The 26,787-nt window shown below is 41.8% G+C and overlaps 1 protein-coding gene across 4 annotated transcripts in view; it reads left to right on the top strand.

The window, feature by feature from the left end:
• ADGRE3 (adhesion G protein-coupled receptor E3) overlaps positions 1-26,787 on the top strand; it is a 48,630-nt gene that overhangs the window by 17,946 nt on the left and 3,897 nt on the right. For 3 of the 4 annotated variants that reach the window (XM_044255307.1, XM_044255305.1, XM_044255304.1), the window contains 10 exons: positions 4,549-4,732; positions 7,586-7,702; positions 13,174-13,358; positions 16,422-16,589; positions 19,591-19,788; positions 20,066-20,301; positions 21,003-21,069; positions 21,288-21,379; positions 23,150-23,318; positions 24,602-25,189. In XM_044255307.1, coding sequence (XP_044111242.1) covers positions 4,549-4,732; positions 7,586-7,702; positions 13,174-13,358; positions 16,422-16,589; positions 19,591-19,788; positions 20,066-20,301; positions 21,003-21,069; positions 21,288-21,379; positions 23,150-23,318; positions 24,602-24,766 — 1,581 coding nt within the window. In that variant the 3' untranslated portion in view covers positions 24,767-25,189. Of the gene's footprint in view, positions 1-4,548; positions 4,733-7,585; positions 7,703-13,173; positions 13,359-16,421; positions 16,590-19,590; positions 19,789-20,065; positions 20,302-21,002; positions 21,070-21,287; positions 21,380-23,149; positions 23,319-24,601; positions 25,190-26,787 lie in introns of those variants that run through there. The other variant, XM_044255306.1, reaches the window with a different exon arrangement.

Here is a 26,787-nt window from a genome sequence, read left to right as displayed (position 1 = left end):
CCACTCACTCAATTATATGCTAATGAAGTTGTAATAATTTCCTTGGAGATATGTCTTAAAGCAACAACCCAGAAGTTGGAGGTATCACAGCCAAAACTAGATGCAAGGGAAGCTGGGACATTGTGGTCTGTATATGAGGAACATGATCCAGATAAAATCTAAGGAATTCATTCAGTTAGTAAAAGAAGGGGGAAGGGGAATGGATATGATAGGCAGCTAAAAAAGACAGACCAAGAAAGTGCCTTTTCGGGGCGCCTGGGTGGCTCAGTGGGTTAAAGCCTCTGCCTTCGGCTCAGGTCATGATCCCAGTGTCCTGGGATCAAGCCCTCCATCAGGCTCTCTGCTCAGCGGGGAGCCTGCTTCCTCCTCTCTCTCTCTCTGCCTGCCTCTCTGCCTATTGTGATCTTTGTCTGTCAAATAAATAAATAAAATCTTTAAAAAAAAAAAAGAAAGTGCCTTTTAAAACAGAGGAGCATAAAAGAAGGGAGGGGAGAAAGAGGACAAAATCAGAAAGGAAGGCAAACCATAAGATACTCTTAGCCACAGGAAACAAACCAACGTTTGCTGGACAGGAGGGGAATGAGGGATGGGGTAACTGGGTGAGAGGCATTAAGGACAGCACATGATGTAATGAGCACTGGGTGTTGTATGCAACTGATGAATCACTAAATTCCACCTCTGAAACTAATAATACACTATATGCTAATTAACTGAATTAAAACAAAATTGAATTAAATGAAAAAAGAAGTGCCTGTTAGGTAGTAATCACTTAGTGTCTATAAACTGACTCTGAATGTTAACAGAGAGAATGACCAGTGTCTCTGAGAACCTAGAGTCTAGCAGAATGGGCTCATCCTTTCCTCTCCCTATTCCCCACCCCCACCCTGATCTACTCCAGAGGGACCATTCATATCTTGCCCTCCAAGCTCCAGGCCTCCAAGTACATGCTGTTCTCTCTGCCTGCAACTCTGTTCCCAGTTCCTCACCTGGCTGGCTTTCTTCTACCCTTCTCTGCTCAAGACTCAATCCAGGTTTCACATCCCACCGGACGGTCTCCCTAAACCCTTCCATATGAGTTTATATCCATTTCCCCATGTTCTTCTGTGGAGGTCAGAAGAGGTTTAAATCATAGCATCACAGTGACAGGTAACATGGGCAAAATGACACAACCCTCTGTATTAGGGTTCTCCAGAGAAAGAACCAACAAGAGACATAGATAAAAGAGATTTGTTATAAGGAATTCACTTATGCGATCATGGAGGCTGACATGTCCCAAGATCTGCTGTGAACAAACTAGAGATCGAGGAGAACCAATAGGGTCATTCCAAGTTCAAACTCAGAGATCTGAGACCACAGAGAGCTGATGTTTCAGGCAAGCCTGAACAACAACACCAAAACAAACAAACAAACATGAAACAGTGTCTTAGCTCAAAGCAATCAACCAGTCAGGCACTCAGGAGGGAGGTAATTCCCTCTTACTCAGACATCGTGTTTTGCTCAGGCCTTGGACCGAATGGATAAGGCCCACTCAAATTGGAAAGGCCAATCTGGTTACTCCATCTACCCATTCAAATGTTCATTTCATCCTGAAACACTCTCATAGACACACCCAGAATCATGTTTGACCAAATATATCTGGGTACCCTCTGGCCCACCCAAGTCAACACATAAAATTCACCATCACACTCTGCAAGACTAATTTACTCATCTGTAAGATGGGGGGTCTTCATGGCACCTTTCTCCTTGGAAGGAAGGTTAGATGAAATACTATACGTAGAGTACTTAACACAGTGGCCTGGCCCAGAGTACACCCTCCATCCAGGTTATTCATTGTTACCTCTGGCGGACTCACAACATTTCCATGATGTGTTGTTGCCACTTAGACAGTGAGCTTCCTGAGGGCAGGAATCAGCCCAAGCCCACAAAGGGAGTTCAATAAGTGTTCATGGAAGTAGTGAACAATCAGGTAATTAACAGGAACATTTCATTATGAAGTTTCATTGCCCGTTTCCTCCAAAAATTAAACATATGCTGGGTCTCGTATGACACAGCAATTCCACTCCCAGGAATACACCCTAAAGAACTGAAAGCAGAGACTCAAAACATACCATAGCAAACCTGTGTTCACAGCGGCATTATTCATGGTATCCAAAAGGAAGAAACAGCCCAAATGTCCATCAGTAAATGAATGGATTTTTTTAAAGTGGTATATCCACACGGTGGAATATTATTCAGTCATAAAAAGGAATAAAGTTCTAATTCATGTTACTGCATGGATAAACCTTGAAACCATCATGTAGGGTGCCAAAAGCCAGACATAAAGGTCATACAATGTAGGATTCCATTTCTATGTTACCTGTTCAGAACAGGCAAATCCATAGACACAGAAAGCAGATTAGTGGTTTCCAGAACTCAGGGGAAGGAAAAATGGGAAGTGATTGCTTAATGGGTTTTATCTCAGGATGATGGAAATGTTCTAGAACTACATGGAGGTTGTGGCTGCACAACACTGTGCATATCCTAAACGGCCATTGCATTGTATACTTTAAAGGGGGGCATTTCATGTTGTGTGACGTTCACCTCAATTAACAAATGCCTTACCAGGAAAAGGTACAAAACCTTCATGCTGGATCAGACACTTCAATAGCTATTCTGAAGCATAAATACTTTGGTGCCTACTATGTACAAATCAATTTAAACCAAGATGAGTTCTGCTGTCATATTGGGCAGGAATGGAGGTTGCTATTGTAAACTAGCAAACTCAGCTCAGAATTTTCACAAAGACTCAGAGCCAAAGAGCAAAACCTTGAAAAGATTTACTTGAACCCTGGTTCTGAATGTTCCCCATCCCTTTTGATAGATCGCTCTGCTTATAATGCTTTTATGTGATAGCCTTTTTTTTCCCAAGAGCATTCATGCAACCTATGAACTCTTACTGAGCACCTACATTTACCAAGGACTGTTCTAGGTGCAATTTTGTGAGTGAGACAAAGTCCCCATCCTGTCTAGCACTTTAACATACAGGCATACCTCACGTCATTGTGGTTCATTTTCTTGTACTTGCATTGCGATTTTTACAAATTGAAGGTTTGGGGAACCTGGTATGGAATAACTCTATTGGTGCCACTTTTCCAACAGTGTTGACTCACTTCATGTCACGTCTCTGTGGCACATTGTCATAATTCTCACAGTATTTCAAGCTTTTTCATTATTATCAAATTGGTTGTGGTGATCTGTGATCAGTGATATGACTCGCTGAAAGCTCAGGTGACGATTAGCATTTTTTAGTAATAAGGTATTTTTGAAGTTAAGGTTTGCACATTGTTTAATTTGATCGGCTTTTTTTTTTAAGTTTTTATTTTAACTCCAGTTAGTTAACATACCATGTTATATGAGTTTAAGGTGTCAAATATAGTGGCTCAACACTCCCACACATCACCCAGGACTCATGGGTGAAATAGGTGATGGGGACTAAGGAGTGCACTTGCCATGATGAGCACCGGGTGATGTGAGGTTTGTACGTTTTTTGGACAAAATGCTGTTACATACTTACTTTTATATGTCCTGGGAAACCAAAAACTTTATTTGAATAGTTTTACCACAATACTCACCTTATTGTCAGAGTCTGGAACCAAACTTGCAATATCTCCGGGGTGTGTCTGTGCAACAAATCCCCTGGGGAGCTTGTTAAAGTACAGATTTGGACTCAGGACCCCAAGAGACTGCATTCCAAACTGGCTGCCAGGTGATGCTGATGCTGCTGGTCCAAGGACCACACTTTAAGTACAAGGATGTGGGGATTTGCATAGAAATCATCTTTCAAGTCACCTATATTACAATTATATTACACAGATATTTATAAAACTTCACCTTGGCTCTTCATTTTTCTCCCCTCTGGCTTGTCTCTTTGTTTTACTTCATAGATAAATTTCTTGACTTAAAAAGGCCAGTTAGAATGTCTTTTGAGCTATAACTCTACTTCACATTTTCTCAGCTTTGGCACCATTGACACCTGAGTTTGGGTCACTTTCCAGAGGGGGCGGGGAAGTGCTGTCCTGTGTGTTACAGGGCATTGAGCGGCATCCCTGGCCCCCACCCACAAGATATCAGTAGCATCCCTCAGTGATGACAATCCAAATGTCTCCACACATTACCAAATGTTCCTGTGGGGTCAAAATCGCCCTAATGGAGAACCACTGGTCTATTTCTGGCAACCTTACCACTTCCCCTGTCAGTAAAAGATGTTCATAATAACAAACCTTCATCTGGTGTGTAGCAGCCAAAGAGACTGTTCAAAAAGGTAGCATCTCTTAATTCATTTAATATTCCCCAAAATTCTATGGGGTCCTTTTACTGTGTCCATCCTAATTTGGGTAAACTGAGGCACAGAGCAATTGGGTGATTTTTCCAAGTTCGCACAGCTGGTCAATGGTGAATTGAAACCAGGTCCTCTGGCTCCAGAAGCTGCCTTCTCATGCTTTCTACATTCCCTCCGGGTGTGAGATCTATCAGATTGGATTTGTTTTCTTACTCTTTGTATCTTCAAAGCTGCAACGTGTTGTTGAGACATTCGAGTCACTTCTCGCTAATAAAACTCTGCTGGGAACGGGAGAGAAGGAAAAAGTCGCATCTTGGGCCACAGGTGTTCTCCAGACTTTGGAAACAGATGCTCTAGACACTGCCTTGAAATCCCCAGAGCAAAAAATCCAGAAAATCCACAACAGTACTGTGGGTAAGAAGAGGATGTGGCCTGATACACACAGGGGCTAATTATAAGCTGGAGTCTGAGTTACACAATTAGAAAAATAAATAAATACCCTGCTTGAGTACATTTGTATAGACTTCTAGAAAATGCAAGCTAATCTATAGTGATGGGGGGAGGAAGGAGAATATTTGAGGAGACTGTTGGGGATGAGAGACATGTTCAGTATCTTGATTATGGCATTGGTTTCATAGGAATATAATATATTCACAGGTATATACACTCAATAAAACTCATCAAATTGTGTACTGTATTATGTACAATTTCTTTCACATTAATCAGAGCTCCATAGACCTGTTTAAAAAAAAAAAGAAGAAGGAAGGAAAGGTGGTGCCTGGGTGACTTAGTTGGTTAAGCTGCTGCCTTCTGCTCAGGTCATGATCGTGGGGTCCTGCGATCAAATCTTGTGTCGGGTTCCCACTTAGTGGGGAGTCTGGTTTCCCTTCTGTGCCTCCCCTGTTCGTTCTCTCTCTGCTCTCTCACTTGCTCTCTCTCAAATAAATAAATAAACAAATAAAATCTTTAAAAACAAAAAGAAAGAAAGAAAAGACTGCTGTTTCCAATCCTGAATCTGGGATTTGGGCTTAAAAGTAATTTTTTTGGTTTGTTTTTTTTTTAATCCAACGCCTAATACCTACTGGCCCATATCACAGTTACATCCCAGAAGGAACATCTTACTGCATATTTTTGAAATAAAAATACTTTTATCATACTTGTCATACATATTCATAATGTAACCACGTGACAGGACATGTTAAACAGCTTGATCTTAGTAATCATTTCGCTCTTTTAAAAAATAAAAATAGGGGCGCCTGGGTGGCTCAGTGGGTTAAAGCCTCTGTCTTGTGATCAGGTCATGATCCCAGGGTCCTGGGATGGAGCCCTGCATCAGGCTCTCTGCTCAGCAGGGAGCCTGCTTCCCCACCCCCATGCCTGCCTCTCTACCTATCTGTGATCTCTGTCAAATAAATAAATAAAATCTTTTTAAAAAATAAAAAATAAAAACAAATAAAATATCATAGCAAAGCCAAGTGTTAAATTTTAAAAAATAGGAAAAAAACACATAAACAAAACTAAATTTAGACCAGCCAAAATCTGCCCACAGCCCAGTCTTCCTATCCTATAACCACACAGATGCATGTCTGATACAGATGCATATTTGCTGTGTTTGTGACATTGGACATACAGTTTTTACTTATTACATCACCAACATCTCTCTGTGTAAATTATATGCATCATCATTCCCTACGTTATTGTTTTCAATGGTTTATCAAATTGCATTGTATATAATTTACTTATATTGTATGTTTATTTATACTGTAGTTCCCTATTTTGGGGAATGTGGGTGGTTGCCAAGTAACCCTATGAAAAATACCATTGAAAATTTAACTGTGTTCTTTTTTTTGTATTTTCTTAGGATAGATTCATAGAGGAAGAATCATTAGATCAAGGAGAAAAGAAACATTTTATAGACTTTGATACATCTCACCAAATTGGCCTCCAGAAACACTGCTGTGTTTCTAATCAACCCAAGGATATCTAAGGATCAATGTATGCCTATCTAATCATTTTGCTTTACCAATTTGTATGCTAAGATAGTTTATGCTCTATAAAAATAATAATAATAAATTTTTTTAAGATTTTATTTATTTGACAGAGAGAGAGGGAGATCACAAGTAGGCAGAGAGGCAGGCAGAAAGAGAGGGTGAAGCAGGCTCCCCACTGAGCAGAGAGCTCAATGCGGGACTCAATCCCAGGACCTGAGATCATAACCTGAGCCGAAGGTAGAGGCTTAACCCACTGAGTCACCCAGGTGCCCCTATAAATTTTTAAATGCTTAACCTTTTTGGAAAACTAGAGTCAGGACACATTCATTAACTAGAATCAGGACTCATTCATTCATTTTACTCAAAATTAAACCATTTTCAATATTACAATAAGCTCTCATCTTTCCTGACCTGGCCAGGCCCTAACTGATGGGACAGACCACTGCCCTCACCTCACTGGGTTTCATTCCCCTCATCAGGGAATAGACAGACACAGGAGGAATGTACCCATCACCCAGTTTCAACAATTTCAAACCCACAGCCAGCCTTCAGCCATCTGCTAATATTTAAGTTAAATATTTTCATGATCTTGTTTCTTGATGGCAATTCTCCTGTGACTTTATTTTCATCGGAAGCATGGTTCCCTGTTATAGAGATAAGCCATCAATTACTAAATCAATCTTCCTTGTTGAACATTTAGATCATTTCCTATTTTTCACACTATCATCTCTGCTGCTGTGAACTTTCTTGTAGATAAATCTACCCTCCCACCCATGACTGTTTTCTGAGAATAAATTCCTAGAAACAGAACTGTTGTTTCAAAGATGATTGTTAGAGGGGGCCCCTTGATGGCTCAGTCAGTTAGGCTACCACGCTTGATTTCAGCTCAAGTGATGCTCTCACGTTCGTGAGATCGAGCCCCACAGCAGGGTTCATGCCTAGGACAGGGCCTGCTCAAGATTCTCTCCCCCTGCCCCTCCCCCTGCTCATACTCTCTCTCTCTCTCTCTCTCTCTCTCAACAGGTAAATAAATTTAAAATTTTTTAAGAAGATGATTGCTAGAGAACGGTAGTTGAGAACTTGTATTTCAAGAGTTACAGTCTTACTTAACTTTTGAGCTTCAGTTTCCTCATTAGAATAAGGGTCCCTCACAGGTTATTTGACAAGTACAGTGCCTGGCATGTCCTAGACATTCAGTAATTGTCACCTGTCCATATTGCTATGCATGTTTAAAGCCTATAATAATGACAAGCTTGCATATTGCTTTTCTCACCAGCTATTGAAACTCGAGTTGTTACAGACAATTGCTCTGAAGAACAGATCTTCAGCTTAAACACCCACATGAACTCAGTGGACATCCATTGCAATGACGTCGTGCAGGGAAACATACAAGGTACACTTGGTGGCTGTATTCAGAACGTCTGAGACACACCGATCACTATCGCTGTATGAGTAATGAGGAGAGTCACCAAAAGGCTCCTTCCAAATGGGTTTGTTACCCTAAGACTGTGTCATTTGAGTCTTTTCCTTAAAAAAAAAAATCTTCCCAAAGTGGAGGCTTTCTATTCTCCAGCATGGAAGACCCTTCTTTGCAATTTGGGGGCTGCTCTGTCCTGGTCTCAGTTGGGGTTCACCCAAATGCAGTCCCTGAGAGAATTGTAAGGAGTTTATTTGGGGGTGACTACAGAAAGCATCAGTATTAGTCAGGGTTCTCCAGAGAAACAGAATCAATATGGTGTGTGGGGGGGCAGGCAGGGGAATGGAGAGAGAAACAAGGACAGAGATTTTAAGAAATTAGCTCCTGCGATTGTGGAAGGTAACAAGTCTAAAATCTAGCCAGCAAGCTGGAGACCCAGGCAAGAGTTGATGTTGTAGCTGCAGACAAAGACAGGCTACAGGCAGAATTCCTTCTTATTTGGGAGAAGGCGGTCTTTTTCTTAAGGCCTTCACCTGATTGGAGGAGGCCCACCCAATGGTGGACGGTACTCTGCTTTACTCAAAGTCTATTGATTTAAATGTTACTCTTGTCTTGAAAAATACCTTTACAGTAACACCTAGACTCACGTTTGACCCAATATCTGGGTAGCATGACCTAGCCACATTGACATATAAAATTAACCATCCCAGTACGGGAGAAAAGAAATGAGACAAGGAAGAGGAGACAGCCAATACAGGCATTAATTATTATGGTAGTGAGTAAGTCACTGCTGGAGGTAACCATGACTCATCTCACTGAGCTCTCCCATCCAAGGAGAGGGCACCACTCTGATCCATCAGTGGTTGAGGGCCCTACCATTCTGCCCAGTGTACCAATCCAACACATTCTCTGCAGGCAGTTCTCCTAGGCAGAGAGTTGCCATTGCTTGCAGGAGAATCCATCAACATATAAGGAACCCCAGAGTGCCAAGCGAATAAAGTTAGGATGTCTACAGCATCTGCTACAGCTTGTGTATGACAGAATGGATTGTTACCATTAATTGTCCCAGTGCTGCCAGACTTTCTATTTTTTCAAGAGAAGCCAAAAATTGGGTGGGTTGCATGAATACCTTCAATTTTTAAATTTGGTCTTACAATAGCTGCCCTATCGTTATCACTGCTATAGCATGACAATTGGGGTCTTAAAATCCAATCCTGTAAACGTGGGGTACAGCTGATCTGTACTAACACAGAAAGGTCCCAAGTAAAAGCATCAAATTGTGGAAAACCAATCACATGCTGAACTGAGAAAGTGTCATGAGACAATCAGTTCCTATCACTTCCTCTCCTCCCCCAAAGAAGATCAGAACTCAAATCCCCCATGTTTGAGAATGGGTCGGGCAGAGGATGGAAGCCGACCTCCAACCACACAAGTTCACGCTTGCCTTGTCACCAGGAGTTTCTTCTGAATTTCACAATTTGTAGAAAGTTTGCAAAACTCCACAGTGCAAGCCATACAAAGCACACCGGTAGCTCCACATGCTCTCTGATCACTTTCTGGGGTACTGGATTAGGATTTCGTGTGAATTCAGTGACAGCACAGCTCAGCCCACGAGAACAGCCTACACTGAATTGTTTAAGGGAGTTACAGATCTCATAATGTGATTTCATGTGCCCGAAGGGGCACCTGGCATAGAAGTACCCCGTGGAGGACTATTTACCCTCCCCCAATGGGCCCTATAGTCTCACCTCTGAGCATTTGCATTGGCTGTTCCTCTGCCAGGAATGCCACCCCCAAGCCACGGGGTGAAATATTATGCTTCAACATGGTTCAAATTTCACCTCCTCTGTGAAGCCTCCCAAGACTGCCCACTTCCACCACAGCACCAAAGTCAAACCCTCCCTCCTCTGCACTACTCCCGTCTCTTGAACCTGCCTTATCCTGGTATCTAACATGTTGTGTTGTGTCTTGACGGTCATGTCCTTGTCTCCCCCCCAGGCTGGATACCCATACAGATGGCAATCATGAATTATTTTTCTCTAGAAAAGCCCACCAGTATGGGCTTGTTATGTAGAGAGCAGTGATGAATGTTCACTGAATTAAATCCATGTTTAGGTGAAGGGCTCAATGTTCCTAATGAGAGAAAACAACCCATTGAACGATATGTGACAAGCTCCCAGAGGGACATTTCTCTGTCCATGTCCTGTCTAGTACAGGATCCTTCTTTGTCATGGGGGCCACCCTGTGCCCCATAGGCTATTTAGCAGCACCCCAGCCTTTATTCACTAGACACCAGAAGCAAACACCCAGTGTGGCAACCAAAAATGCATCTAGACATTGCCCAATGTTCCCAAAGGGGGCAGAATCACCCCCCAACCCCATGAGAACTGCTTGTGGAGAGTTACCTTATAACTGACCTTCAAACAGTAACAACGTTAAGACTGAAAGGAGGTGCTATTGAACTACACCAGACACCCCCCCAGAGGTGGACCCGGACAGTCCTTGGTAACCCGAAACATACAATCCCATGACATCCTCTCCCTGTAAAACATCCCAGAGAACAAAACCTAAGCCCCTGGAAGCGGACTGTGGACATCTACAGCCACCTTCCTCTTTTCTGCTTGTAATTTTGCTCTTAACCAGAATCCTTGAGCCCAAAAATAAGTTATTTCTATGCACAAGAACAGGTGGACATATCACCTGCCCGTCTTTTCCAACCACCCACCACTGTTTCATTCTGACAAATGGAAACTGTCATTAACTCAGAGAAACAGAAATGAATTGCTTCTGACCCCTCAGGCAGGACCAGAGAAACCTGATTAGAGAAACCTACCAAGGAATTTATTCCGATAGGATGAGCTGCGTAGGTAGTATGGGGCAAGGCTGGGATATTAATCCAGAAACCAATTAACCTATTTCCTGTCCCTATAATCCTAACTGCAGTGTGGGCTTCTTGGGAGCTACAAAGAATAAAGAAAATTTAGTCATAACATTTTATAATCCCATAATCCATACTGTAGCCCGATAACCCACTATATTCAAACTAACTACAAATATAAATATGTTAATTTATGTTTATATATATGTAGTTATTAACTTATTATTACATATAAACAAGGGAAATATATTTTCCTTTTTTTAAGATTTTTTATTTACCTTTTAGACAGAGAGAGACACAGCAAGAAAGGGAACACAAGCAGCGGGAGTAGGAGAGGGAGAACCAGGCTTCCTGCCGAGCAGGTGTCTGGATGCAGGGCTCGATCCCAGGACCCTAGGATCATTACCTGAGCCAAAGGCAGACAGTTAATGACTGAGCCACCAGGCACCCCGAGAAACTTATTTTCTTACAGTTCTGGAAGCTAGAAATCTGAGATCAAGACATTGTCAGGGTTGGTTTCTTCCGAGGCCTCTCTCCTTGGCAGAGAGCCAACTTCTCCGTGTCTTCGCATGGTCTTCTTTCTGAGTGCATATCCCTGGTATCTCTTTGTGCGTCCATATCTCTTCTTCTTTACTCATAGATGCAGGTTAGCTTTCATCTCCTCCATGAGGCCTCCCAGGATTGCCCGTTTCATCGCAGCACCCAGATCAGGCCCTCTCTCCTCTAGCCTTATCTTTATAAAGGCCCTGTCTTCAAACACAGTCACATTCTCAAGTATTGTGGGTTTGGATTTCAACTTGATTTTGGGGAGGACACAATTTAGCCCATAACGCTATCCTATTGATATATGTCATGTGCATGTCCTTCTAATATATAATAAAATTATAAATATGTGATATAAATATAGCCTGTACACATCTGTATTTTAAGTTTATTAAAGTATGTTAAATTGGGGTACCTGGGGGGTTCAGCCAGTTGATCCTCACCCTTGATTTCAGCTCAGGTCAGGATCTCAGGGTTGTGAAGTAGAGACCTGTGTCTGTCTCTGAGCTGGTCATGGACCTGCTCAAGATTCTCTCACTCCCTTCCCTCCTCCCAACCCCCCAAAACAGGAAAAAAAAAAGTAAAAATTAAAAAATTAAATATGTTAAATTATGGCCCTCCTTTGCTTAACATCCTTCAGTGGCTTTCCTCTGGTTTAAAATAAAAGCAAAAGTCCTCCTCAAGGCCCATAAGCCCTGCACGATCTGCCCCCATCCCATCCCTGCCTTCACTTCCTCCCACTCTCACACACACACCCCCCTCTTCAACCACACTGACCTCCTCCCCCTTCCCTCCTCCCTGAACCATCTGGGCACATTCACGTCTCTGGGACTTTGTCCCTGTTATTTCAGACCTATCTAGAGCGCACTTCTATAGGATACCCACTGGCCCTCCCTCCCTTCACTCTGCTGTCTGAAATCTGTCTTAAGTAACATCCCCTTACCTCACTTAATTTTATCCCTAAGACTGATCGTTCTCTGACATATACTTTTACTGATTTGTTTATATTTGTTTGTCTCTCTCCTGCATCAGAAAGTAAGCTCTGTAAGAGCAGAAATGGTTTCTTTTCCCCCCACTGTATCCCCAAAATAGTGTCTGGACCTGAGCAGGTATTCCATCAAAAAAAAAAAAAGTTGGGGCACCTGGGCAGCTCAGTGGGTTAAAGCCTCTGCCTTTGGCTCAGTTCATGATCCCAGGGTCCTGGGATCAAGCCCCGCATTGGGCTCTCTGCTCAGTGGGGAGCCTGCTTCCCTTCCTCTCTCTCTGCCTGCCTCTCTGCATGTCAAATAAAAAAATAAAATCTTAAAAAAAAAGTTGATGGAAAGATATGTAAATAGATAGATGATAGATAGAGGTAGTGGCATAGATTTCTATATACATTATTTTTAGATCTGGTTTACATATATAATATATAGGAGGGGGCAATTCCATTCATACATGCATACAAATAGATAGACATACATGTAACCCAGCCGTCCAGTCTCAACATTATGCTCCATCCAAAAGGAATGCAAAACCAATTCTAAAAGTCTTGAAAAATATATCAGCCTTCCTGGAAGTCTCTTCAGGAGGCAGCAGAGGAATGGAATGACATCACAGAAGACTTACCTAACCCCCTAATCTTCCTCTTCATGATTGACCCACCTGGGGTCCCCCTCTTCCTCCCTCAAAATTCCATCCGCCTCTTATTTGCCCTCCTCCCATCTTATTTTACAGCATTTTCTCCTAAAGCTATAGCCACATTGGTTCTGACGCAAATCAGCTTAACCTTTCTTGGTTTGTCCAATTCTTCTCTTCCCCCAAGTTTTACCCCATTCAATACAAAAAAGGATTCAAGGCCATAAGCACAGTATCTGTCTCAGAGGTGAGAAAGGGAGAAACAGTGAGAATCTCTATTTCATTTGACCTTCATGTAGGTGACTACGCGTGCATATGTATGCCTGTATGTATATCATGTGTGCGAGCGTGGAGGGTGTGGGCAGGAATGGTGGCACTTTTGAAGACCCCCATTTTTCTGTTTTCTCAGGTCCCACGGCAATTGCCTTTATTTCCTATTCTTCCCTTGGAAACATCATAAACGCAACATTTTTTGAAGAGTCAAATGAGAAAGACCGAGTTTACCTGAACTCTGAGGTAGTGAGTGCCGCTATTGGACCCCAAAGGAACAAATCTCTCTCCAAGTCTGTGATTTTGAGTTTTCAGCACGTGAAGGTGAGTCAGAGCTGCAATTTAAACTTGCTTAGGTGTCTTGGAGGAGGAGCAAACAATGTGCATACCCTCCCCAGCCAGTGTCTCTGGGCTGTGCTGTCCAGTACGTTGGCTAGGACCCTCACGTAACAATCGAACATTTGAAACATGCATCTGGATTGAGATTTTGAAGATTTAGTATTTCCGGATTTAGACTTGGTAGTTCCAGATTTTGAGGACTTCATAAGAAAAAAAGCATGCAAAATATCTGTATCTCATTAATAATTTTTTAACATCTTAATTTTTTTTCAGTGTTCCAAGATTCATTGTTTATGCACCACACCCAGTGCTCCATGCAATACGTGCCCTCCTTAATACCCATCACCTGGTTCACCCATTCCCCCACCTCCCTCCCCTCCAAAGCCCTCAGTTTGTTTCTCAGAGTCCACAGTCTCTCACGCATTAATAACTTTCAAGGGGTGCCTCACTGGCTCAATCAGGCAAGTATGTGTCTTTTGATCTCATGGTCATGGGTTCGAGCCCCATATTGGGTGTAGAGGTTACTTAAATAAAATAAAATCTTTTGGGGCACCTGGGTGGATCAGTTAGTTAAGTGCCTGCTTTCAGCTCAGGTCATGATCTCAGGATACTGGGATCAAGCCCCATATCAGAGTCCCTGCCCAGCAGGGAGTCTGCTTTTCCCTCTGCCTCTGTCCTCTCCCCCCTGCTCACTAACTCGCGCACGCACTCTCTCTCTCTCTCTGTCACTGTCTCTCAATTAAATAAATAAAATCTTTGAAAAAATAAAATCTTTTTTAAAAAATAATTTTATAATGATTGCTTATATTGATTTATATTGACAAACTAAAAGATAGCGTGTTTTCCTTAAAGATTTTTTTTTATTTGACAGACAGAGATCACAAGCAGGCAGAAAGGCAACCTGAGAGAGAGGAAGGGAATCAGGCTCTCTGCTGAGCAGAGAGCTTGACGCAGGGCTTGATCCCAGGACCCTGGGATCATGAACTGAGCCAAAGGCATAGGCTTTAACCCACTGAGCCACCCAGGCACCCCAAAGATAGTGTTTTGAATATAGTGAGTTAAGTAAAATATATTGTTAAAATTAATTTGAAACGTGGGTGCCTGGGTGGCTCAGTGGGTTAAGCCGCTGCCTTCGGCTCAAGTCATGATCTCAGGGTCCTGGGATCGAGTCCCGCATCGGGCTCTCTGCTCAGCAGGGAGCCTGCTTCCTCCTCTCTCTCTCTCTCTGCCTGCCTCTCTGCCTACTTGTGATCTCTCTCTGTCAAATAAATAAACAAAATCTTTTTTAAAAAAATTAATTTGAGGGACGCCTGGGTGGAGCAGTTGGTTGGACGACTGCCTTCGGCTCAGGGCGTGATCCTGGAGTCCCGGGATCGAGTCCCACATCAGGCTCCCAGCTCCATGGGGAGTCTGCTTCGCTCTCTGACCTTCTCCTCGCTCATGCTCTCTCTCACTGTCTCTCTCAAATAAATAAATAAATAAATCTTTAAAAAAAATTAATTTGAAACGTTTCTTTATTTTTTTTTAATGTGGCTAGCAGAAAATTTCAGATTACACAAGTAGCTCACATGGAATTTCTCCTGAGCAGCATAATTCTAGTGCATGCGATTATTTTAGTTGGAGGTACTTCCAATTTTATGTCCATGAAATTTGAACTGAGACATGGTGTTCATTCCCACACAAAGGCCTGGTATTAATTATTAAGACTACATAACTTGATCAGAAAAAAATTTTTATTGAATTCCTTCCTTTTCCCCTTCTCGGCCCAAACTCTTCAAGGCAGGAAGGTGTAGCCAGACCCAGATGTAATAAAATTCATCTGTTCCCTTGCCTTTTGGCTTTGTTGTAAAAGTAAGAGTTGGAAGCAATCCTGCCATTTGCAATATAACATGGACGAATCTTGAGGGTATTATGCTAAGTGAAATAAATCAGGCAGAGAATGACAGCTACTATATATTCTTATTTATGTGTAGAATTTCAAAAGGCCAAACTTACAGACAGAACATATTTTTGGTTACCAGGGGTGGGGGATGGGAGGAAGAAAGTGCAGAAAGTCAAAGGTTTCTGCACAGTCAAAACTTCCAGTTACAAGGAGAGTGAGTTCTGGGTATGTAATGCACAGCATGATGGTTCCAGTTAACAACACCATATTGCATACTTGAAAGTTGCTAAGAGAGTAGATTTTTAAGTTCTCGCCACAAAATAAAAATTGTAACTACATAAGGTGATGGACATTAACTAACTTCATGTTGCAATATATGCATATAACAAAAACTCAGGTTATATACCTTAGACTTACATAATTTATGTCACTTATATCTGGAAAAAATAAAATTACTTCTTAATTTAAAAAAAATAAGAATGAGGGAGTGGGAAATGTAGGTTTTTCTCTTTCATATGCAACCTATGTATGGAATTTTTCATATATGGCACGGGGCAGTGGGAGTGGAGCAAGAAATCTGGAGGTGGTCTAGTGGATTATCAAAGGAGATACGGCCCCCCAACAGGAGAGTGTTTGACTCATCTCCTTGGCCCCATGAAGTGAAGCTCTGGAAACCCTTGGGACAAAAAGAACAGGTTAAAGGCTAATTCTATTCTCTCTCTTCATTTCTTCCCTAAACTTCCCCTCTCGTTGCGTGAGCAATCTTTGTGTTGTAAGGGGTCAGGGACAGAACTGGTGTAGGGAAATCTGTCCTAGAGAATGTTTAGGAGAAAACTCTGTATGAGGCACAGACTTTTTTATTTATTTACTTTTTTGTTTATATCTGACTTCCATGGTAGGGGGTAAAGTCCTGAAACCAATGACATCCTGTAAAATTCTGGCTCCCAGAGAGACTTGATCTTGTTTTATGGTATGTGGAACCCCAAGAGAGCTGGGACTATGGGGAGCAGGTGTTCTGGCAGCCATCTTCTTCACTCAAAATAGAAATCACCTGAGTCACTTCTAAGCCATGTATCTCCTCGCTTGCCCCCCCGCCCCATGTAGATCAACATTCTTGAGGGTTGTCCCTCCCAAGGAAGAACATGATGGGCCTCTTTTACTTTCAGATGAAGCCCAATAAAGGAAAGGTCTTCTGTGTGTACTGGAAAAGCACAGGGGACCACGGCCAGTGGTCCAGGGACGGCTGTTTCCTGATACAAGAGAACGAAACTCACACCGTATGCAACTCCACCCACTTGTCCAGTTTCGCTGTCCTCATGGCCTTAACCAGCCAGGTACAATGTATACATTTAATTGTTCCAGCTAATCCTATGTGAGCTCCTACTGGATAAGTACTCTTTTAAAGAAAAAGGGGAAAAAACACCAGGGACTAGAGTGAATGATTGCAGAAAGCATGCTGGTTTCCATAGAAAGGTCAGGGTGACATCGGTAAGAATTAAACATTTGAGCTGCAGTCTGAATATTGAGTCAGGAGGGTTATAACACCGGTGAGCCTTGAAAACATCGTACTCAATGAAAGAAGTCAGACACAAAGGGCTACCTATTATTCCACTTATATGAAATATCCAGAACAAGCAAACCTAGAGAGTCAGAAATTTACTTACTGGTTGCCAGGGGCTGGGGAGAGAGAGAAATGGGGGCAAGTGCTTAATGGGTATGGGATTGTATTTTGGGGTGATGAAGATATTTTGGTACTAGACATTGGTGGTGGTTGTACAGCATTGTGAATGTATCAAATGCCACTGAATTGCATACTTTAAAATGGTTAATTTCATATTGTTTGGATTTTACCTCAATGGGAAAAGAAAAAAAAAAATCCAAGAGAAGTCCTTAGAGAAAAGCATCCCAAGAAGAGCTGTGTAGGTAGATAAAGGTCCTGAAACAAACTTAGCGTGTTCCAGGAAAAAAGTGTGGCGGGAGCAAAGTGAATGATGGGCAAGTGGAAGAAGATGCAGTGAAAGAGATGGGAGCAAGAAGAATGTGTCAGACCCCAACGCTATTGTTGGGAATTTAGGTTTCATTCGAATGCAGTGGGAGGGCAATGGAGGGTCTGCATCCCAGATGCTGTGTATTTTTGTCACTAGAACATTCCTCTGGAACATTCCTCTGGCTCCCAGATTGACCATATATCATGAAACAGCAGGAGCGGACTCGTAGAAAGATGATGGCGACCAGTATTTGGGTGGCAGGAGTAGAGGTGATGGAAGACTGGACACATATCCTCAAGGCGGGGTCAGAGGAGTCACTGATAACATAGGCTGAGTGACAGGACACAGGAAGTCCTGAATCCCAACCCTCTTCACAGAGACGGAGGTAGTACCCCCAGAATGACACCTGGGGGAAATCTCTGACCTCTCATATCACAGAGGGCAGCAGGCAAGCTAAAATGGGTTTGAAAACATAAAACATACCTTTCCTTCATCATTACATCTATGAGCTGTGTATGGCTTTGGTTCATTTATTTTCATTGCCATATGATATTCCTTTGCATGGATATAGTAGTATATATTTATCCATTATTTATCCATTCTACAGTTAACGTGCATCTAGGTTGTTTCCCATTGAGGGCTATTAAAAACAATGCTACATTTGGGTGGGGATGAGCTAGATGGGTGATGGGTATTAGGAGGACACTTGCTATAATGAGCACAAAGTGTTGCATGTAAGTGATCAATCACTGAATTCTACTTCTAAAGCCAAGATTGCACTGTATATCAACTAGCTAGGATTTAAGTAAAAATCTGAAAAGGAAAAGCAATGTTACTTTTCTGGGATGAGACATAGAAAATCCCTTGTGAGATCCCCCAGGGTAACAAGGAAGCAACATTCTCCAGATGGTGAAGCCTCTGTTATCATGAGTTTCTGAGTGACTGTGTGGAGCAGAGTGTATGTCCATCTGTACAAAGTTTAAAAACAGACAAGACTAAACCATATTCTCAGGGGGTGCATATTTTGGTAGTAAGACAATACACATAGACGGGAACTGCTTATCATAAAAGGATCATGGTTACCCCTGAGGAAGAAGGTGATTTGCAATTGGAAAGAGCTTCTGGGATAATGTCTATGGACTAATGATCTTACCAATCATTTAATAACTTTCAATCATGTGATACACTTATGTGTATGCTCTTTTCTGTATGTGTATTATATTTCACAATTGTTTAAGGTTCAAAAAGCAAAAGATTTAAAAGTTCTATAAAGTGACATTGAAACAACTGAAAATCCCTTTATCATTATAAGGGATGGCAACTATCATGTCCTACCTGTAAGTCTTAACTAAGTTTGCGTGGCTTGGCAGATTCCTGGCTCCTGTCCTTAAGGAAATGAGTCACCAAGAGGTGAATTATATAGATGTCTTGGTTTGGGATCTCCTAAAGGCAGATCCTGAGACAAAAATTTGAGGGCAAGTAGTTTCTTTGGGAGGTGACCCTAAGTCATATCAGTAGGACAATAGAGAAGTAAGACAGAGAAGAGAAGGCAGCCAATAAAGGATGTCTTAAAGAGAAAACTACTCCCTCAGACAATTGGTACTCAATCCTTTTGGGTACTTCTGGGAGATATCACAGAACATGCATCACAGAGTGTTCCCACATAAAGGTGAGGGAGCTGGGGTGTTTATCCACCAATGCCATAATTTTATTGCTTGAGGGCAGTTTTCAAGGGGCATTCACATCATGGTACTTGTGACTCCTTCTGGCATGTCCAAGCATGTTCATATGGCAAGAGAAATATTCTCAGTCAGGATCACTAGATTTAACAGAAAGCAGCTAAAGGGCAGGTACCACTGGGTGTGAAGAAGCTAACAGCCTCTGCTACACAGGGTTTCCTACATCTCTTGGGTGCAAGACTTAACCTAGCATATTCATTCATTTCAACGTGAGTCTGCTGTACAATGCAGAGCCTCTAGTAAATACAGAGTTGTGCACCTAAAAACTTATTAAGAGAATAGATCTTATGTTGTTTCTTATCACAGAAAGAAAAAAATCAAAGCAACACAGATCTTGGAAGTGATGGATATGTTTATTACCTTGATTGTGGTGATGGCATCATAGACATGTGCCTATGTCCAAATTCATCAAAATATGTGCGTTCCATAAGTGTAGTATTTTCTATATTAGATATCCCTCAATAAAGCTGGGGGGAAAAACTTAGTCTGAAAGACACGTCTTACACTCTTTCATCGGGAATCATGCCTATGCTTGGGATGCCCCTTTCCATGAGGGAGGGGGATTAATCCTGGAGACTGACTATGATGTCCTCTTTGCTGGGTCCCAGGAGAAGGATCCCGGGCTGACGGTGATCACCTATGTGGGGCTGGGTATTTCTCTGCTGTGCCTCCTTCTGGCAGCCCTCACCTTCCTGCTGTGCAAAGCCATCCAGAACACCAGCACTTCCATCCACCTGCAGCTCTCAATCTGCCTCTTCCTGGCCCACCTGCTCTTCCTCACGGCCATCGACCAGACTGAGATCAAGGTAATGACACTGTCACAGAGGAGCCCCTACTCTGCCCCAGGGGTGCTCAGTTCATAGAGCCATACTGCAATGATACCTTAGTAAAATGGTCTTGGTTCCCAGGAAGATTAGGGGCATAAGTAGCCTATTTCACATTGACTAAAGAACTAAAGGACAAACCCTCTCCTGACAACTCGACCATATCCTGAGAGTTTTTCCAATGGCAAGGTATGGGACAGGTTTTAGGGCCACCCTCCTCCCCGACAATCCTTCCTGGTGACACCATTCTCCTCCCCAGGTGTTGTGCGCCATCATCGCGGGTGCCCTACACTATCTCTACCTGGCCTCCTTCACCTGGATGCTGCTGGAGGGTCTGAATCTCTTCCTCACTGCTCGCAACCTGACGGTGGTCAACTACTCCAGCGTGAGCAAGATCATGAAGAAGCTCATGTTCCCCGTGGGCTATGGAGTCCCGGCTGTAATTGTGGCCATTTCTGCTGTAATCAAGTCTGACCTTTATGGAACACCTGATCAGTGAGCTCAACTCTCACCCTGTGCTGTGGACGGTTTTAAGGGCAGTGTTAATGATGATTGGGATATCCACGTTGAACCCACTCTCCTTTCCTCTCAGCTGTAACAGCTCTAACTTCTTTCCCGGTGAGGCAGAGAAAGATGGCAGTAAGGGTGTGTGGAAGGTTTAGGGCACCTGGGTGGCTCAGTCTGTTAAGTGACTGCCTTCAGCTCAGGTCATGACCTCAGCGTCCTGGGATGGAGTCCTGTGTCCAGCTGCCTGCTCAGTGGGGAACCTGCTTCTCTCTCTCCCTCTGCCACTACCCCTGCTCATGTTCTGTCTCTCGCTCTCAAATAAATAAATACAATCTTTAGGAAAAAAGAGTGTGGAGGGTTCTGGAAAAAAGAGATTTTGTGGTTAACTCCGAGCTCCATCCTTCCCATAACTTGGGACCTTGAGTCCTCAAATCTCAGTGTCCCTGTTAGCAAAATGGGGGTAACAGTTGTCCCCACTGTCCCACGCTCACAATGCTGGTCTAAAAACCTCAGCAGGACTATGCTCGTAAAATGTTTAGTGTAGCTTTAACACATGGTAATGAACAAGCAAAACCTTCATTGTAATCCACTGACATTATCAGGAGATGCTGGATAAGCATTAGGAAAAGGTGTTCATTTCATGCACTTTCTCTGATCTTTCTTTGTGCCCCTTTTCCCATTGTTCCCAGCTGCTGGCTCAACCTGGACCAGGGATTCATCTGGAGTTTCCTTGGCCCTGTCTGCGCCATTATCTGTGTGAGTGAGTGTGTTGTTCCCAACTGAAGAAGAAGCACGAGGCATGCTGGGTGCCCCTTATTCTTAAGGGGCATGCATTTTCTCAGTTGTATGAGTTGATTTTCCACCTGCTACCAATTCAATCCCCCACGCAGGGAGGTGGGAATTGTGTGCAGTTTACAGCAGACATGGTGCATTATTTTAACTTGTGTTCTGCATGAGCTGTGTTATTCCTGCAGGTGAATTTAGTTATTTTTCTCCTGATCCTTTGGATTTTAAAAAGGAAACTTTCCTCACTCAACAGTGAAGTGTCAACCATCCAGAATATAAGGTAAGGTGGGGTAAATGGTATTTTCTGATCCCCTCTTTTCTCTACTTATACCCCACTGGTCCTTTCTACATATCCACACACATACACCCACAACTAAATTTCAGGAACTAGCAAAGCCACTACCATCTCCCAGTGTCATGGTTAATGAGAAGCTGTATTAGCTGTAGTACAGGCTAAGCTTTGGTGACAAAAAAGACCCTTAAAAAAGAGTGAAATAGAAGTTTATTTCATTTGCATGTCACAGTCCGGAGTTGAGCAGTCCAGGGCTAGCGGGGAAGCTTGACTCCACAAAGTAATCCAGAGACCTGAGTCCTTTCCATTTTGTTGCTCCACATTCCCCAGGATGTTTCTTGCCAGTATCCCATCCATGGAAAGAAGGGGCATGTTCCACATCTGCCCACATCTCAAGGGCTAGACCTGGACCACACAGTAACACCTACCTTCAAGGCAGGCCAGAAAATGTAGTCTCTAACCAGATAGCCATGTGTCCTTGGTACAACTCAAAAAAAGGAAGCATCCAGCTCTAAAACGAAGAAGAGGAGAACGGGGGAAAAACAGCAATTTCTGTCAAATAACACAAGATGCAATAGGTTTGGGAAGGATTTTGATTAAAATATATTTTGTATAAATAGCATGGAGGACAAGGGGAGATGGAGAGGACAAGGGAGTTGAGGGAAATTGGAAAGGGAGGCGAACCATGAGAGACTATGGACTCTGAAAGAAAATCTGAGGGTTTTGAAGGGGGGGGGAGGTTGGGGGAACCAGGTGGTGGGTATTAGAGAGGGCACAGATTGCATGGAGCACTGGGTGTGGTGCAAAAACAATGAATACTGTTATGCTAAAAAGAAATAAAAAATTTTTAAAAAGAAAAAAAATTTTAAAAATAAATTTTATATATATATATAATTTATTTTAAAAAAAAAAAATATATATATACCTCGTGATATTATTTCACGATATTTTGAACGATGAGGACTTTTCATTTTGCAGCATTCATTTTATGTGAACATGTAATTTGTTGTTGATTTCATCGTAATCACAAAAATAGTGCATTTGTTAAACATTTTTTAAAGGTTTTTAAAATATATTAAGTAAAATCTGAAAGTGGTTAACTCCCTCCTTTCTTTGCTACTTCCACTTCTCAGGAAAGCCAGAGGTAACAAACTGTAAGATATGTATAATATTTTCCCCAGACCTTTTTCTGGGCTATGAATTTTCGGTAGAACAGACGGGCATGTACCCAATAGCGTCACACTATGCAAATTGCTCTCCAACTAGCTTTTCTCACTTATGTATTACTCTATATTCTAATTAGGGATATATAGAGACATAAGTAAGATGACCTTATATCTGAGTCTGCCTGGGACAGTCGGGCCTGTTGACCCATTGGAATTGTTAATTAGCACCATCTCTGCCTCAAAAGCCTCCCTGTCTATTCACCTATAAATGATATGATGAGAGAGATGAAGAGCATCCAGTTTTAGAATGCATTATATATGTACTAATTTTGTTCTACATACTTTCCTAAATGCTTTTCATATGTTAAAATCCCACTTAATCTTGGCAACAACCCTGTGAAATAAGGTTGTTATAAAGATGAGGGAACTGAGTTACACAAAGCTCAACTAACTTGCCCAAGTTCACAAGCCTGTTAGTTCTGCCTTGGATTTAAACCCAGCCAGTCCAGCTCCAGAATCCTCACCATTGACATGATAGGGTACCCCTGGCCATTATTAGCTTTTTCACATCATTGTGTATGACTCTGCTCAGGATGCTGACACTGAAAGCGACAGCTCAGCTCTTCATCCTGGGCTGTACCTGGTTCCTGGGCATCCTGCAGGTGGGCCCAGCTGCCCACGTCATGGCTTACCTCTTCACCATCATCAACAGCCTGCAGGGCGTCTTCATCTTCCTGGTCTACTGCCTCCTCAGCCAGCAGGTAAACAATGACCCCTTTTGTTATTGTCATAAAGCTAAGAACTATTTGGAGGTATGTGCTTTAAGGAACATTTAAATCTATGTTCTCTAAATTTTCATAGGAGCTCTGAGCCATGTGTAAACATTCTCCAATCTTCTCTACTCTAAGCTGTTCTTGATTGTAAGATACATCAATTTACTGACAGTTTTCAGAAAGTAAATAATTGCTACATCAAGGAAATATGTCTTTTTTCAACTTTCCCACTTGTAATAGTCACCTATTGCTGGGTAACAAATGACCTCAAAAAATCTCCAGAGTCAAAACACAGATATTTACTTTTCTCATACTCAAGTCTGAAGGTTGATTGAGGTTCAGCTGATCTTGTCTGGGTTCAGCTTGGCTTGGCCCCAGAACACCGATCATGTTCAGATCTGCTCCTTGTGACTCATCCTGAGGCTTGGCAGAAAGGGAGCAGCAACCTAGGAAATGTTCTTCTCATGACAATAGCTGAATCACAAGAAAACAAGCCCTACAAGGCAAGGCCATTTCAAGCCTTGTGGTCCTTCTTGCATCACTTCCTGATACTCATCAGGAAAGTCATATGTTTAAACCCAAAGTCAAGGGCAAAGAACCTTCCACCCACCATAAGGGTGTAATACTATGACAGAGGAGTGAGTAATTGAGATCCATAATGAAATGAAATCCATAATCTGCCACACCACTTAAATACATGAATTTAAACACATTTCCATGTGACAGTTCTTTCTCCATACTAATATGTTTTAATAGCTCTATGATGGCATTACATAATAAGTTAACTTTTCCAACATGTTATTAAGCACATTTTCAAGCATCCAAAAAGTTAAAAGAATTATGCAGTGAACACATATATCCCAATCACTTCGATTACCTTTGTGCTATATTTGTTATCGCATTGTCTATCCATCTATCCATTCTTCTATCCACTCTCCACTGCTAAGTCCCTGATAAACACTATTCTATTTTCTGACTCAACTAATTTGACTATTATAGGGATCTCGTATATGTGGAATCAGACTGGGTTTGTCCTTTTGTGCCTGGCTTCTTTCACTCAGCATGATGTCTTCAAGGTTCATCTATGTTGTAGACGGTGTCGGAATTTCCTTCCTTTCTAAGGCTACATAAATAATATTCCTTTTTACATATATACCCCATGTTGTAGGGAAAGTTTTTTTAATAATGTCTTTATTCTCTTCCTGATTCACTGGTTTTTCTCTTCACTGATGTTAACAAAAATGATTCCAGTATTTTCTTTGATGTTCCAGGTCCGAAAGTGGTTTGGAGAGATCACGAAATCTAAATCTGAGTCTGAGGCTTATACACTTTCCACCAAATTTGGCGCTGACTCAAAACCCAGTGAAGTAAGAGGGCTTGTGACTTACTCTAATGCTTCTCCCCCCAACACCCCAAATCCCCTCTCCCTATCTTAGTATGAGCTCCCTTACCCAAAGGGAATGGAAAAGAGCTCTTCCTGATGATCTGACTTGCATTCCCCATTCTCACTGTATTGTTCCTCAGTGACTCTTCCCTGATCACTGATAGTGTTTAAGCTAGCTTGTGTATATATTTTTGTCATACAAAGGAACAGGGGAAGACATATCACCAGCCACTACCATCTAAAGTAGAATCTTCTGTGGGGGAGGCGTACAATCTCTGACTTAGCACAGGGGTCATCATCCTCTGAAATCCTGCTATCCCGTAGAGAGGTGAATATAAGCCCAGTGGGGTTGGTAGATACCACAGAAAAGAGAGGGACCCCCCCAGCTGTTTACATAATTATAAGGAATAATAGAATCACTTTCCTGAGAAAGGATATGGTCCTGTTAGAAAGAAGACCTCTGTGGAACTCAATGCCTGGTATCCATCCATTCTTCCATTGATTTAACTTGGGCTCAATGCACTACCCTTGTACCTCTCTACAGTGGTCCTTTATTTATCTTTTTGGAAAAATGAGAAAATATCCTTCTTTAAGAAGGCATACCCCTAGATGAGCAAGTTGGGATCCAAAACTCATAATGCATAAAAATTTTCCCAGTCGCATTTGTATACTTCCATGTGTACATCCACTACATCTGCAAGCCAAGGAGTCTTATTATGTATTGTTTTTAAAATGAACAAAACTGAGATATTTCCAACATATTGTCTTCTACTTTACTTGAGCTAGTGTGTGATATTCTCAGCATTGGAAATACTGAGTCACTAAAAACTTATCTATCACTATTTGGAGGACAGAAAGGAGAATTCATTCTAAATCTTTGAAAAAGGACCAAAAAGAAAACAGGACCAGGAAAAAAAGACTGAGGGCATGTCAAGTAATCAGAAAAAAATTTTATAAATATAAAGTTTAATCATTCCCAATAAAAGTAAAATTGTAAAAGGTGCTGGCTGTTAACTGTGATCTTTGAAAGACATCTCAGATAATCCAAAATAATTCCCAAAGCTTCCAGCACTCCAGTAACTGGAGATTTTTTATATCATTACTTAACATTGTGGAAGTTGAATAAGATGCTTGTATCTTTGAAAGGGGAATATATATTAATTAACTGTAAGAAATACATTCACTTTAATTTTTTATATTTGTATCTGATTTTTTTATTATGTTCAGTTAGCCACTGTGTAGTACATCATTAGTTTTTGATGCAGTTCAATGATTGATTAGTTTGATATAACACTCACTTTAATTAAAAGAACTTCTTAAGCTTTTATTTTTCTAGGCACAGGATATGATTAAAAAGCTTAAAAAAAAATCCTTTCACTCTCTAAAGACAAATTTGCCCTTGGTATAAATTTCGAGCTCTGTTCCCTAGAAACTTGCTAACCTTGAAAGGCCAGTTTTGTAACCAGGCAATATTGTTTGTGGAAAAAGTCATGTTTGAAATGTTGAAAAACAAAAATAAAGCTGGCGGCATCACCTTACCTGATTTCAAGCTTTATTACAAAGCTGTGATCACCAAGACAGCATGGTACTGGCATAAAAACAGACACATAGACCAGTGGAACAGAGTAGAGAGCCCTGATATGGACCCTCAACTCTATGGTCAATTAATCTTTGACAAAATAGGAAAAAATATACAGTGGAAAAAAGACAGTCTCTTCAATAAATGGTGCTGGGAAAACTGGACAGCTATATGTAGAAGAATGAAACTCGACCATTCTCTTACACCGTACACAAAGATCAACTCAAAATGGATAAAAGACCTCAATGTGAGAGAGGAATCCATCAGAATCTTAGAGGAGAACATAGGCAGTAATCTCTTTGATATCAGCCACAGCAACTTCTTTCAAGATACGTCTCCAAAGGCAAAGGGAACAAAAGCGAAAATAAACTTCTGGGACTTCATCAAAATCAAAAGCTTCTGCACAGCAAAGGAAACAGTCAAAAAAACAAAGAGGCAACCCATGGAATGGGAGAAGATATTTGCAAATGACAGTACAGACAAAAGGTTGATAT

This window comes from Neovison vison, chromosome 6 (assembly GCF_020171115.1).
Source record: "Neovison vison isolate M4711 chromosome 6, ASM_NN_V1, whole genome shotgun sequence".
Taxonomy (NCBI): Eukaryota; Metazoa; Chordata; class Mammalia; order Carnivora; family Mustelidae; genus Neogale; species Neogale vison.
This window is presented reverse-complemented; position numbering and strand designations above follow the sequence as displayed.